The sequence below is a fragment of the Salvelinus alpinus genome, chromosome 11 (assembly GCF_045679555.1).
Source record: "Salvelinus alpinus chromosome 11, SLU_Salpinus.1, whole genome shotgun sequence".
Classification (NCBI taxonomy): domain Eukaryota; kingdom Metazoa; phylum Chordata; class Actinopteri; order Salmoniformes; family Salmonidae; genus Salvelinus; species Salvelinus alpinus.
The window spans coordinates 67517760-67531160 of record NC_092096.1 but is presented as its reverse complement, the minus strand read 5'-3'; the positions used below and the strand labels follow the sequence as shown (position 1 = coordinate 67531160).

At 46.6% G+C, this 13401-nt stretch overlaps 1 protein-coding gene across 9 annotated transcripts in view; it reads left to right on the top strand.

The window, feature by feature from the left end:
* elavl2 (ELAV like neuron-specific RNA binding protein 2) overlaps positions 1 to 4113 on the top strand; it is a 53313-nt gene extending 49200 nt beyond the window's left edge. For all 9 annotated transcript variants that reach the window (XM_071334059.1, XM_071334053.1, XM_071334055.1 and 6 more), the window contains one exon: positions 1509 to 4113. In XM_071334059.1, coding sequence (XP_071190160.1) covers positions 1509 to 1839 — 331 coding nt within the window. In that variant the 3' untranslated portion in view covers positions 1840 to 4113. The remainder of the gene's footprint in view (positions 1 to 1508) is intronic.
* Positions 4114 to 13401: the final 9288 nt, after the last annotated feature.

Sequence of the window (13401 nt, the reverse complement as noted above, 5' to 3'; positions counted from 1 at the left end):
CTTTAGTGTCCTAAGTTTTCATAACTGTGACCTTAATTGCCTACCGTCTGTAAGCTGTTAGTGTCTTAACGACTGTTCCACAGGTACATGTTCATTAATTGTTTATGGTCCATTGAACACGCATGGGAAACAGTGTTTAAACCCTTTACAATGAACATCTGTGAAGTTATTTGGATTTTTATGAATTATCTTTGAAAGACAGGGACCTGAAAAGGGGACTTTTATTTTATTTTAGGAGAGGAATAGTCTACCACCTGTCAGACAGCACCAGAGTTGATCTTCAAGTAGTCTTTTGTAAGCCTTTTGTAAGCGCCCATTCATTGGTCAGCCCAGTCATTGCACAACAAATAACCATTTCTAGATGCAATCGAGTGTTAGCGTTGATGGCCATGATTTTAAAAGGAGCTTTTTATTATTTTTCCAGTCTCAACTTGTAATTAAACGACGCCTCCCATTCGACCTGAATAGGGTTGCAACCATAGCCTGCCTATTGTTGACTCTCAGCGCATCACCCACTGCTTGACCACTTTGCACTGGGAGCTTGAGGCAGTGTAATTGTTTTGAAACCTCAACGATTTACTTTAAATAAAGGCATGTCATACCTTGCTTCAAAGTAGCCTAGTGAAAGTCCATCCACAGAAACATGGAGGCAATTATGTTTTTTTTTATAAAGACTTCCTCATGCCATTTAACCAGCATTTCTCTCCTGTTCTATTGGTTTTCAGATCAACATTCTTTCATTTTCCAGAAGCCAAAGGCACAATCCTAGTCATATTAGCAACCTATCATAGTTGTTGGTATTAGATTCCTCTTTCTAAGTTATTTTTATTTTTTAATAACTGAGATTTTCATCTGTCACATGGAATTACTCGCGTTAAGTTGTGCTGTTTTTAGAACTGGGTTTTCCTCTAATTGCATTTTGACATATAGCCTATTATCAAACAAGACGATAGGCTTGCTATTGTTGCTGGTTTCTATTAAGCTGTTTGAAAAATGTCCAGTCCACGTATACATGCATAGTATCAGAGAGGGCGAAGCGAGAGGTTTCATGCTCACCAAAATCTGTCCTAAATAAGCCCATTTGCGTTTCTATTATTTTGGGCCTAAGCTTGTCCACCTGCCTTCCTCCTTGGGTCGGAAACATAAGCATCTTGTCATTTATATACAGGTCTCTGATAGTATTTTCTGTCGGTCGCGTCATTTTACTGTTGTCTGGTTAATGAGGGTCAGTTAGTCGGGCAGCAAAATTGACTGAAATGGTCATCCCTAAATGGGGTACGTTTTGATTTTGGCTCGACCTTAATGTGGTCATAAACATGCAGTGGCAAGTGATTGTGTCAAGTGAACATCAGTTTTTGTGCAGTTATATAAACCTAAAAGCTATTTAATTTCAATGAACAGTCACAAATGCAGTACTGTATTTCATGACAAAAATATTGTCGCCACCTAAAGTGATGCTTGTCTGCTGTTTGGGTTTTGTATTGACCCATGCTTGTCTTTTTTTACAGCCGGTTTTCCCCCATGGCCATCGATGGGGTGACCAGCCTGGCTGGCATCAACATCCCAGGGCACGCGGGCACCGGCTGGTGCATCTTCGTCTATAACCTGGCTCCGGATGCAGACGAAAGTATTCTGTGGCAGATGTTTGGGCCGTTTGGCGCCGTCACAAACGTCAAGGTCATCCGGGACTTCAACACAAACAAGTGCAAAGGGTTCGGATTTGTCACCATGACTAACTACGACGAGGCAGCCATGGCCATCGCCAGCTTGAACGGATATCGCCTCGGGGACAGAGTTCTGCAAGTCTCGTTCAAAACCAACAAAACGCACAAAGCCTAATCTCCATCTCGGATTGTTTATAGAAAACTCTATGGAAAAACCTAAAATGGAAACGTACCGAACGTAAACTTTCTACATTAGTAAAAACATCTTTGTAAATCAGTGTTACGAAGGGAAACTATACTTAGCGTCCAACATTGGTTTTTCTTTCTTTTCCTTCATCGCTAGGCTTTGAAACTTCTTAAAATACTTTGCGTTAAACCAGAAAAAATACTGCAGGTTTTCACGCCTGTCTTTAAAGCTGGACCTTTTAAAATGTTACTAAAGGTTTTTTTTGTTGTTGTTTTGTTGCACATCTGCTGTAAAACAGGAAGTTTTGTAAGGCTTTGTGTAGTGATTTTTCTTTTGTATTTTTCTGTGTCCTGATTTGCCTTGGTGCTTTTGAGTCTTAAGTGGTTAACGAAGTATTTATTTTTTGATTATTCAGTAAAAAAAAAAAAAAAGAAAAAATGTTAGTATTATGTTTATCGTAATATGAGTTAGTTATTGGTTGGCTGCATAATATTGCTTATTGTAAAATTAATGGAGAGGAAAAACACACAAAAAAAGATATATTAAAGCAGTACCTTGCCAAAGAGCTAAGAACCTCTTTGATGTGGGTTTAAAAAGCATCTATTTTTATAAAAAGACAAATTTGGAGTAACTTTTTACTGGACCTGGAACAAATATTTTGACTTGGATACTTTGAGAAATATCTTCATATGACACCAGGAAGTTTGCAGTGTGTTGACATTTCTGGAGAGATTTCTGATGTAAAAGATACTTTTTGAGAGCTTTGTATTATCTTTCAATTCTAGAATCAATGGCAGTGATGGTTTTCCATTTGTATAATTATCTGTGGGTTGTCCTATCATCCTGGCTGTTATAACTAGCAACTCCCATTCACTTTTTATTTGGAAATGCAGACAGAAAAAATACAAAGGTTTATTTGCAAAAGTGCATGGGAAATTATAGTGGAAATATCTTTAAGGTAAAAAGGGGGGGGGGGGATAAAAATCAGTTCTTCCTAAAGAATTCCCTTCAGACAGAGCTCATGGTGGTTTTTGGTGTACTTACTATATAATTTACTCATTTTGTCTTTATATTAAACAAATAAGGGTTTTACCTACTTTGTATGAAAGAGGGAGAGGACCAGCTGACGAAGGCAGCTGATTTAAGTAAAGTAGTTTGAATGAACGATGGGGGAAGATTACTCCTGGGTTTAGAGCTATGTAAATAAGTCATTTTTTTTATGTTGAGTATTTAGCTAGCATATTTTTTTATTTTTTGGGGGACTTTATGGCAAAGTGCTTTTTTATTTGAGTGACTACAGTGTGATTTATAGATTTTTCTGGGGAGAGATTGCCTTATTTTGATTTTCAGTTCGACTTTGAAAGTTGTTCACATTCAGTTAAAATACTTGATTTGTTGTCCTATGGACTAGCATTACAGTGTCAGATTTGTTGGTGATTTGGTCTTTAGATGGTCTTGCTTCTGCTATTAAGAAAACTATAGACATTTAAGTTTGTTTTATATATAAACATTATAGATATATATTTATGTGGTAAAGAATGGATATAAACCAGTTTTTAGCTATCTGATTTACTTTTTTTTTTCATTCATATATACGTAATGCATAATTACCTGTCTTTAAAAAAATCGTAAAAGGTGTATATTGCTTTATTCACTTGAAGCGGTTCCATGACCATATCAAAAAGGGTTGCAAGAGATTTGCCGAACAACATCTTGCTTCTCTCGAACAGAGGCTGGTCCTGCACCTGCATCCTGCTTTGTCTTGAGCTCATTACTAGTCATGCGTCTCCTTATCGAGCAGTGTGCTGTGCATTATATATATATATATATATATACATTATATATTTACCAACTGCTTTTCTTAGACTTTTTTTCTTTTCTTTTTGGTTACTTGTACAAGTTCAACTTTGATTATAGATTAGCTGTGACACTGCTGCTGTGGGGGAGGGGGCCCCCATTTTACTCATGCCCCGGGCCTCTCTCTGGTCTTGATTGAGGATAACTTAGTCAGAGCCTCCCTCGGGTCCGTTATCTAGGCATGGCAAAATGAGCCCCCACCCACCCACTTTATTTCAATTCTAAATGTGAAGAATTATTATTTATTTGAAGTTGTACAGTATTACTTGGTTCCACAGCATTTTTTCGGGATAGAATATATCTTGAGTATTTAAAAGGATGTACATGTTATTTTCTTTGTGTTTTTTGAATACGTTGTCTTTTTTCATGTTCAGTACATCAATAAATACGTTGAAGGGAAATGCAGCTCTGTGGATGGACCCTGTGTGTTCAGCACAACCCTCGAGTTAACTTCTCCAACATGTCTCATATTACACTACATGACCAACAGTATGTGGACACCTGCTCTTCAAAAAATCTCATTCCAAAACCATGGGCATTTATTATGGCGTTGGTCCCCTCCTCTCCCCTTGGCAGCTACAACATCCTCCACTCTTCTGGGAAGGCTTTCCACTAGGGGTTGGAACATTGCTGTGTGGGGACAGCAACAAGAGCATTAATGACGTCAGGGATTGATGTTAGGGCGATTAGAACTGGCTCAAAATCAGCGTTCCAATTCATCCCAAAGGGGGTTGAAGTCAGGGCTCTGTGCAGGCCAGTCAAGTTATTCCACACCGATCTCGACAAACCATTTCTGTATGGACCTCACTTCGTCATGCTGAAACAGGCTAGGGCCTTCCCCAACTGTTGCCACAAAGTTGGAAGCACAGAATCATCTAGAACGTCATAGTATGCTGTAGCATTAAGATTTCCCTTCACTTGCACAAAGGGGCGTAGCCTCTACCAAACTCTACAGTTGGCACTTTGCATTGGGGCAGGTAGCATCTCCTAACATCTGCCAAACTCTGATGCATCCTTCAGACTGCCAGATGGTGAAGCGTGATTCATCACTCCAGAGAACGCGTTTCCACTGCTCCAGAGTCCCAATGGCGGCGAGCTTTACACCACTCCAGCCGACGCTTGGCATTGAGCATGGGGGATCTTAGGCTCGTGTACGGCTGCTTGGCTATGGAAACCCATTTCGTGAAGCTCCCGACGAACAGTTCTTGTTTCGGATGTTGCTTCGAGGCAGTTTGGAACGCTATAGTGAGTTAGACAATTTTTTTTACACGCTTCAGCACGTCCCGTTCTGTGAGCTTGTGTGGCCTCACACTTCGCAGATGAGCCGTTGTTGCTCCAATGTTGCCATTTCGCAATAACAGTACTTAACTGTTGACCGGGGCAGTTCTAGCAGGGCAGAAATTTGACAAACGGACTTGTTGGAAAGATGGCATCCTATGACGGTGCCACATTGAATGTCACTGAGCTCTTCATTAAGGCCGTTCTACTACCAATGTTCGTCTATGGAGATTGCATGGTTGTGTGCTCAATTTTGTACACCTATCAGCAGCAGGTGTAGCTGAAATGGCCGAATCTACTAATTCTGAAGGGGCGTCCACATACTTTTGTGTGTATATTTAGTGGAAAATACCATCTAGAGGCAATGTGTTGCAAAGCATGTCCATGTGGATTTTACTTTATTGCTGGTTGTGATTGATCTCCATCCCTTCATTTTCCTTTTATACTGCTTTTTTCCACAAAGGGAACGGCTGGTGCCTGGCTACCAGACAGTAGACACGGAAGAGCAGGTAGGAAGACCACCGTGGAAGATACAAGGTAGATAGTTCGACTCAATGATCCCTGACCATAGCAAAATGCACTCAACCTAGTTTGAGGTATTTTATTTGCTAATAATATAGATGTTTATTTTACTTTTTTTTACATTAATTAAATAATGTAAGTGGGAGGTACAGTTCTAAAGATGTCTGTGTCCTGTCTAGTCTTGGTGTCCCTGGCACTGGGTGATGGTGTGGCCCATATCACAAGGTTGCAGGCGTCAGACCATAACCCATATGGAAGTGCGTGTTTAGGTAACCTGAGAAATGACCCTGTTACTGTAGGTCCCCCTGTATCAGCAGGTTACTGTAGGGCCACATGTATCAGCAGGTTACTGTAGGTCCCCTGTATCAGCAGGTTACTGTAGGTCCCCTGTATCAGCATGTTACTGTAGGTCCCCCTGTATCAGCAGGTTACTGTAGGTCCCCCTGTATCAGCAGGTTACTGTAGGTCCCCCTGTATCAGCAGGTTACTGTAGGTCCCCCTGTATCAGCAGGTTACTGTAGGTCCCCCTGTATCAGCAGGTTACTGTAGGACCCCCTGTATCAGCAGGTTACTGTAGGTCCCCCTGTATCAGCAGGTTACTGTATCAGCAAGATACTGTAGGACCCCCTGTATAAGCAGGTTACTGTAGGTCCCCTTGTATCAGCAGGTTACTGTAGGTCCCCTGTATCAGCAGGTTACTGTAGGTCACCTTGTATCAGCAGGTTACTGTATCAGCAAGATACTGTAGGACCCCCTGTATCAGCAGGTTACTGTAGGTCCCCCTGTATCAGCAGGTTACTGTAGGTCCCCTGTATCAGCAGGTTGCTGTAGGTCCCCTTGTATCAGCAGGTTACTGTATCAGCAGGTTACTGTAGGTCCCCGTGTATCAGCAGGTTACTGTATCAGCAGGTTACTGTAGGTCCCCTTGTATCAGCGGGTTACTGTAGGTCCCCCTGTATCAGCGGGTTACTGTAGGTCCCCCTGTATCAGCGGGTTACTGTAGGTCCCCCTGTATCAGCAGGTTACTGTAGGTCCCCTGTATCAGTGGGTTACTGTAGGTCCCCTTGTATCAGCGGGTTACTGTAGGTCCCCTGTATCAGCAGGTTACTGTAGGTCCCCTGTATCAGTGGGTTACTGTATCAGCAGGTTACTGTAGGTCCCCTTGTATCAGCGGGTTACTGTAGGTCCCCTTGTATCAGCGGGTTACTGTAGGTCCCCCTGTATCAGCAGGTTACTGTAGGTCCCCTGTATCAGTGGGTTACTGTAGGTCCCCTTGTATCAGCAGGTTACTGTATCAGCAGGTTACTGTAGGTCCCCGTGTATCAGCAGGTTACTGTATCAGCAGGTTACTGTAGGTCCCCTTGTATCAGCAGGTTACTGTATCAGCAGGTTACTGTAGGTCCCCGTGTATCAGCAGGTTACTGTATCAGCAGGTTACTGTAGGTCCCCTTGTATCAGCGGGTTACTGTAGGTCCCCCTGTATCAGCGGGTTACTGTAGGTCCCCCTGTATCAGCGGGTTACTGTAGGTCCCCCTGTATCAGCAGGTTACTGTAGGTCCCCTGTATCAGTGGGTTACTGTAGGTCCCCTTGTATCAGTGGGTTACTGTAGGTCCCCTGTATCAGCAGGTTACTGTAGGTCCCCTGTATCAGCAGGTTACTGTAGGTCCCCCTGTATCAGCAGGTTACTGTAGGTCCCCTGTATCAGCAGGTTGCTGTAGGTACCCTTGTATCAGCAGGTTGCTGTAGGTACCCTTGTATCAGCAGGTTACTGTAGGTCCCCTGTATAAGCAGGTTACTGTAGGTCACCTTGTATCAGCAGGTTACTGTAGGTCCCCTTGTATCAGCAGGTTACTGTAGGTCCCCTTGTATCAGCAGGTTACTGTAGGTCCCCTTGTATCAGCAGGTTACTGTATCAGCAAGTTACTGTAGGACCCCCTGTATCAGCAGGTTACTGTAGGACCCCCTGTATCAGCAGGTTACTGTAGGTCCCCCTGTATCAGCAGGTTACTGTAGGTCCCCTTGTATCAGCAGGTTACTGTAGGTCCCCTTGTATCAGCAGGTTACTGTAGGTCCCCTGTATCAGCAGGTTACTGTAGGTCCCCTGTATCAGCAGGTTGCTGTAGGTACCCTTGTATCAGCAGGTTACTGTATCAGCAGGTTACTGTAGGTCCCCTTGTATCAGCAGGTTACTGTAGCTTCCCCTGTATCAGCAGGTTACTGTAGCTTCCCCTGTATCAGCAGGTTACTGTAGGCCCCCTGTATCAGCAGGTTACTGTAGGTCCCCTGTATCAGCAGGTTACTGTATCAGCACTTTACTGTAGGACCCCCTGTATAAGCAGGTTACTGTAGGTCCCCTGTATCAGCAGGTTACTGTAGGTCCCCTTGTATCAGCAGGTTACTGTATCAGCAAGTTACTGTAGGACCCCCTGTAACAGCAGGTTACTGTAGGACCCCCTGTAACAGCAGGTTACTGTAGGTCCCCCTGTATCAGCAGGTTACTGTAGGTCCCCTGTATCAGCAGGTTGCTGTAGGTCCCCTTGTATCAGCAGGTTACTGTATCAGCAGGTTACTGTAGGTTCCCCGTGTATCAGCAGGTTACTGTAGGTCCCCCTGTATCAGCGGGTTACTGTAGGTCCCCCTGTATCAGCGGGTTACTGTAGGTCCCCCTGTATCAGTGGGTTACTGTAGGTCCCCCTGTATCAGTGGGTTACTGTAGGTCCCCTGTATCAGCGGGTTACTGTAGGTCCCCTTGTATCAGCGGGTTACTGTAGGTCCCCTGTATCAGCAGGTTACTGAAGGTCCCCTGTATCAGCAGGTTACTGTATCAGCAGGTTACTGTAGGTCCCCTGTATCAGCAGGTTGCTGTAGGTCCCCTGTATCAGCAGGTTGCTGTAGGTACCCTTGTATCAGCAGGTTACTGTATCAGCAGGTTACTGTAGGTCCCCTTGTATCAGCAGGTTACTGTAGGACCCCCTGTATCAGCAGGTTACTGTAGGTCCCCCTGTATCAGCAGGTTACTGTAGGTTCCCCTGTATCAGGAGGTTACTGTAGGTTCCCCTGTATCAGCAGGTTACTGTAGGTCCCCCTGTATCAGCAGGTTACTGTAGGTCCCCCTGTATCAGCAGGTTACTGTAGGTCCCCCTGTATCAGCAGGTTGCTGTAGGTCCCCTTGTTTCAGCAGGTTACTGTATCAGCAGGTTACTGTAGGTCCCCCTGTATCAGCAGGTTACTGTAGGTTCCCCTGTATCAGCAGGTTACTGTAGGTCCCCCTGTATCAGCAGGTTGCTGTAGGTCCCCTTGTATCAGCAGGTTACTGTATCAGCACTTTACTGTAGGACCCCCTGTATAAGCAGGTTACTGTAGGTCCCCTTGTATCAGCAGGTTACTGTAGGTCCCCCTGTATCAGCAGGTTGCTGTAGGTCCCCTTGTTTCAGCAGGTTACTGTATCAGCAGGTTACTGTAGGTCCCCGTGTATCAGCAGGTTACTGTATCAGCAGGTTACTGTAGGTCCCCTTGTATCAGCGGGTTACTGTAGGTCCCCCTGTATCAGCGGGTTACTGTAGGTCCCCCTGTATCAGCGGGTTACTGTAGGTCCCCCTGTATCAGCAGGTTACTGTAGGTCCCCCTGTATCAGCAGGTTACTGTAGGTCCCCCTGTATCAGCGGGTTACTTTAGGTCCCCTGTATCAGCGGGTTACTGTAGGTCCCCTTGTATCAGCGGGTTACTGTAGGTCCCCTTGTATCAGCGGGTTACTGTAGGTCCCCTGTATCAGCAGGTTACTGTAGGTCCCCCTGTATCAGCAGGTTACTGTAGGTCCCCCTGTATCAGCAGGTTACTGTAGGTCCCCTGTATCAGCAGGTTGCTGTAGGTACCCTTGTATCAGCAGGTTACTGTATCAGCAGGTTACTGTAGGTCCCCTTGTATCAGCAGGTTACTGTAGGTTCCCCTGTATCAGCAGGTTACTGTAGCTTCCCCTGTATCAGCAGGTTACTGTAGCTTCCCCTGTATCAGCAGGTTACTGTAGGTCCCCTGTATCAGCAGGTTACTGTATCAGCACTTTACTGTAGGACCCCCTGTATAAGCAGGTTACTGTAGGTCCCCTGTATCAGCAGGTTACTGTAGGTCCCCTTGTATCAGCAGGTTACTGTATCAGCAAGTTACTGTAGGACCCCCTGTATCAGCAGGTTACTGTAGGACCCCCTGTAACAGCAGGTTACTGTAGGTCCCCCTGTATCAGCAGGTTACTGTAGGTCCCCTGTATCAGCAGGTTGCTGTAGGTCCCCTTGTATCAGCAGGTTACTGTATCAGCAGGTTACTGTAGGTCCCCTTGTATCAGCGGGTTACTGTAGGTCCCCCTGTATCAGCGGGTTACTGTAGGTCCCCCTGTATCAGTGGGTTACTGTAGGTCCCCCTGTATCAGCAGGTTACTGTAGGTCCCCCTGTATCAGCAGGTTACTGTAGGTCCCCTGTATCAGCGGGTTACTGTAGGTCCCCTTGTATCAGCGGGTTACTGTAGGTCCCCTGTATCAGCAGGTTACTGAAGGTCCCCTGTATCAGCAGGTTACTGAAGGTCCCCTGTATCAGCAGGTTACTGTATCAGCAGGTTACTGTAGGTCCCCTGTATCAGCAGGTTGCTGTAGGTCCCCTGTATCAGCAGGTTGCTGTAGGTACCCTTGTATCAGCAGGTTACTGTATCAGCAGGTTACTGTAGGTCGCCTTGTATCAGCAGGTTACTGTAGGACCCCCTGTATCAGCAGGTTACTGTAGGTCCCCCTGTATCAGCAGGTTACTGTAGGTTCCCCTGTATCAGGAGGTTACTGTAGGTTCCCCTGTATCAGCAGGTTACTGTAGGTCCCCCTGTATCAGCGGGTTACTGTAGGTCCCCCTGTATCAGCAGGTTACTGTAGGTCCCCCTGTATCAGCAGGTTACTGTAGGTCCCCCTGTATCAGCGGGTTACTTTAGGTCCCCTGTATCAGCGGGTTACTGTAGGTCCCCTTGTATCAGCGGGTTACTGTAGGTCCCCTTGTATCAGCGGGTTACTGTAGGTCCCCTGTATCAGCAGGTTACTGTAGGTCCCCCTGTATCAGCGGGTTACTTTAGGTCCCCTGTATCAGCAGGTTACTGTATCAGCACTTTACTGTAGGACCCCCTGTATAAGCAGGTTACTGTAGGTCCCCTGTATCAGCAGGTTGCTGTAGGTCCCCTTGTATCAGCAGGTTACTGTATCAGCAGGTTACTGTAGGTTCCCGTGTATCAGCAGGTTACTGTATCAGCAGGTTACTGTAGGTCCCCTTGTATCAGCGGGTTACTGTAGGTCCCCCTGTATCAGCGGGTTACTGTAGGTCCCCCTGTATCAGTGGGTTACTGTAGGTCCCCCTGTATCAGCAGGTTACTGTAGGTCCCCCTGTATCAGCAGGTTACTGTAGGTCCCCTGTATCAGCGGGTTACTGTAGGTCCCCTTGTATCAGCGGGTTACTGTAGGTCCCCTGTATCAGCAGGTTACTGAAGGTCCCCTGTATCAGCAGGTTACTGTATCAGCAGGTTACTGTAGGTCCCCTGTATCAGCAGGTTGCTGTAGGTCCCCTGTATCAGCAGGTTGCTGTAGGTACCCTTGTATCAGCAGGTTACTGTATCAGCAGGTTACTGTAGGTCCCCTTGTATCAGCAGGTTACTGTAGGACCCCCTGTATCAGCAGGTTACTGTAGGTCCCCCTGTATCAGCAGGTTACTGTAGGTTCCCCTGTATCAGGAGGTTACTGTAGGTTCCCCTGTATCAGCAGGTTACTGTAGGTCCCCCTGTATCAGCAGGTTACTGTAGGTCCCCCTGTATCAGCAGGTTACTGTAGGTCCCCCTGTATCAGCAGGTTACTGTAGGTCCCCCTGTATCAGCAGGTTACTGTAGGTCCCCCTGTATCAGCAGGTTGCTGTAGGTCCCCTTGTATCAGCAGGTTACTGTATCAGCACTTTACTGTAGGACCCCCTGTATAAGCAGGTTACTGTAGGTCCCCTTGTATCAGCAGGTTACTGTAGGTCCCCCTGTATCAGCAGGTTGCTGTAGGTCCCCTTGTTTCAGCAGGTTACTGTATCAGCAGGTTACTGTAGGACCCCCTGTATCAGCAGGTTACTGTAGGCCCCCTGTATCAGCAGGTTACTGTAGGTCCCCCTGTATCAGCAGGTTACTGTAGGTCCCCGTGTATCAGCAGGTTACTGTATCAGCAGGTTACTGTAGGTCCCCTTGTATCAGCGGGTTACTGTAGGTCCCCCTGTATCAGCGGGTTACTGTAGGTCCCCCTGTATCAGCGGGTTACTGTAGGTCCCCCTGTATCAGCAGGTTACTGTAGGTCCCCCTGTATCAGCGGGTTACTGTAGGTCCCCCTGTATCAGCGGGTTACTTTAGGTCCCCTGTATCAGCGGGTTACTGTAGGTCCCCTTGTATCAGCGGGTTACTGTAGGTCCCCTTGTATCAGCGGGTTACTGTAGGTCCCCTGTATCAGCAGGTTACTGTAGGTCCCCCTGTATCAGCAGGTTACTGTAGGTCCCCCTGTATCAGCAGGTTACTGTAGGTCCCCGTGTATCAGCGGGTTACTGTAGGACCCCCTGTATCAGCGGGTTACTGTAGGACCCCCTGTATCAGCAGGTTACTGTAGGTCCCCTTGTATCAGCAGGTTACTGTAGGTCCCCTGTATCAGCAGGTTACTGTAGGTCCCCTGTATCAGCAGGTTGCTGTAGGTCCCCTGTATCAGCAGGTTGCTGTAGGTACCCTTGTATCAGCAGGTTGCTGTAGGTACCCTTGTATCAGCAGGTTACTGTAGGTCCCCTTGTATCAGCAGGTTACTGTAGGTCCCCTTGTATCAGCAGGTTACTGTAGGTCCCCTTGTATCAGCAGGTTACTGTAGGTCCCCTGTATCAGCAGGTTACTGTAGGTCCCCTGTATCAGCAGGTTGCTGTAGGTCCCCTTGTATCAGCAGGTTACTGTATCAGCACTTTACTGTAGGACCCCCTGTATAAGCAGGTTACTGTAGGTCCCCTTGTAACAGCAGGTTACTGTAGGTCCCCTGTATCAGCAGGTTACTGTAGGTCCCCTTGTATCAGCAGGTTACTGTAGGTCCCCTTGTATCAGCAGGTTACTGTATCAGCAAGTTACTGTAGGACCCCCTGTATCAGCAGGTTACTGTAGGACCCCCTGTATCAGCAGGTTACTGTAGGTCCCCCTGTATCAGCAGGTTACTGTAGGTCCCCTGTATCAGCAGGTTGCTGTAGGTCCCCTTGTATCAGCAGGTTACTGTATCAGCAGGTTACTGTAGGTTCCCGTGTATCAGCAGGTTACTGTATCAGCAGGTTACTGTAGGTCCCCTTGTATCAGCGGGTTACTGTAGGTCCCCCTGTATCAGCGGGTTACTGTAGGTCCCCCTGTATCAGCGGGTTACTGTAGGTCCCCCTGTATCAGCGGGTTACTGTAGGTCCCCCTGTATCAGCGGGTTACTGTAGGTCCCCCTGTATCAGCGGGTTACTGTAGGTCCCCTGTATCAGCGGGTTACTGTAGGTCCCCTTGTATCAGTGGGTTACTGTAGGTCCCCTGTATCAGCGGGTTACTGAAGGTCCCCTGTATCAGCAGGTTACTGTATCAGCAAGTTACTGTAGGACCCGCTGTATAAGCAGGTTACTGTAGGTCCCCTGTATCAGCAGGTTACTGTAGGTCCCCTTGTATCAGCAGGTTACTGTATCAGCAAGTTACTGTAGGAGCCCCTGTATCTGCAGGTTACTGTAGGTCCCCTTGTATCAGCAGGTTACTGTAGGACCCCCTGTATCAGCAGGTTACTGTAAGTCCCCCTGTATCAGCAGGTTACTGTAGGTTCCCCTGTATCAGCAGGTTACTGTAGGTCCCCCTGTAT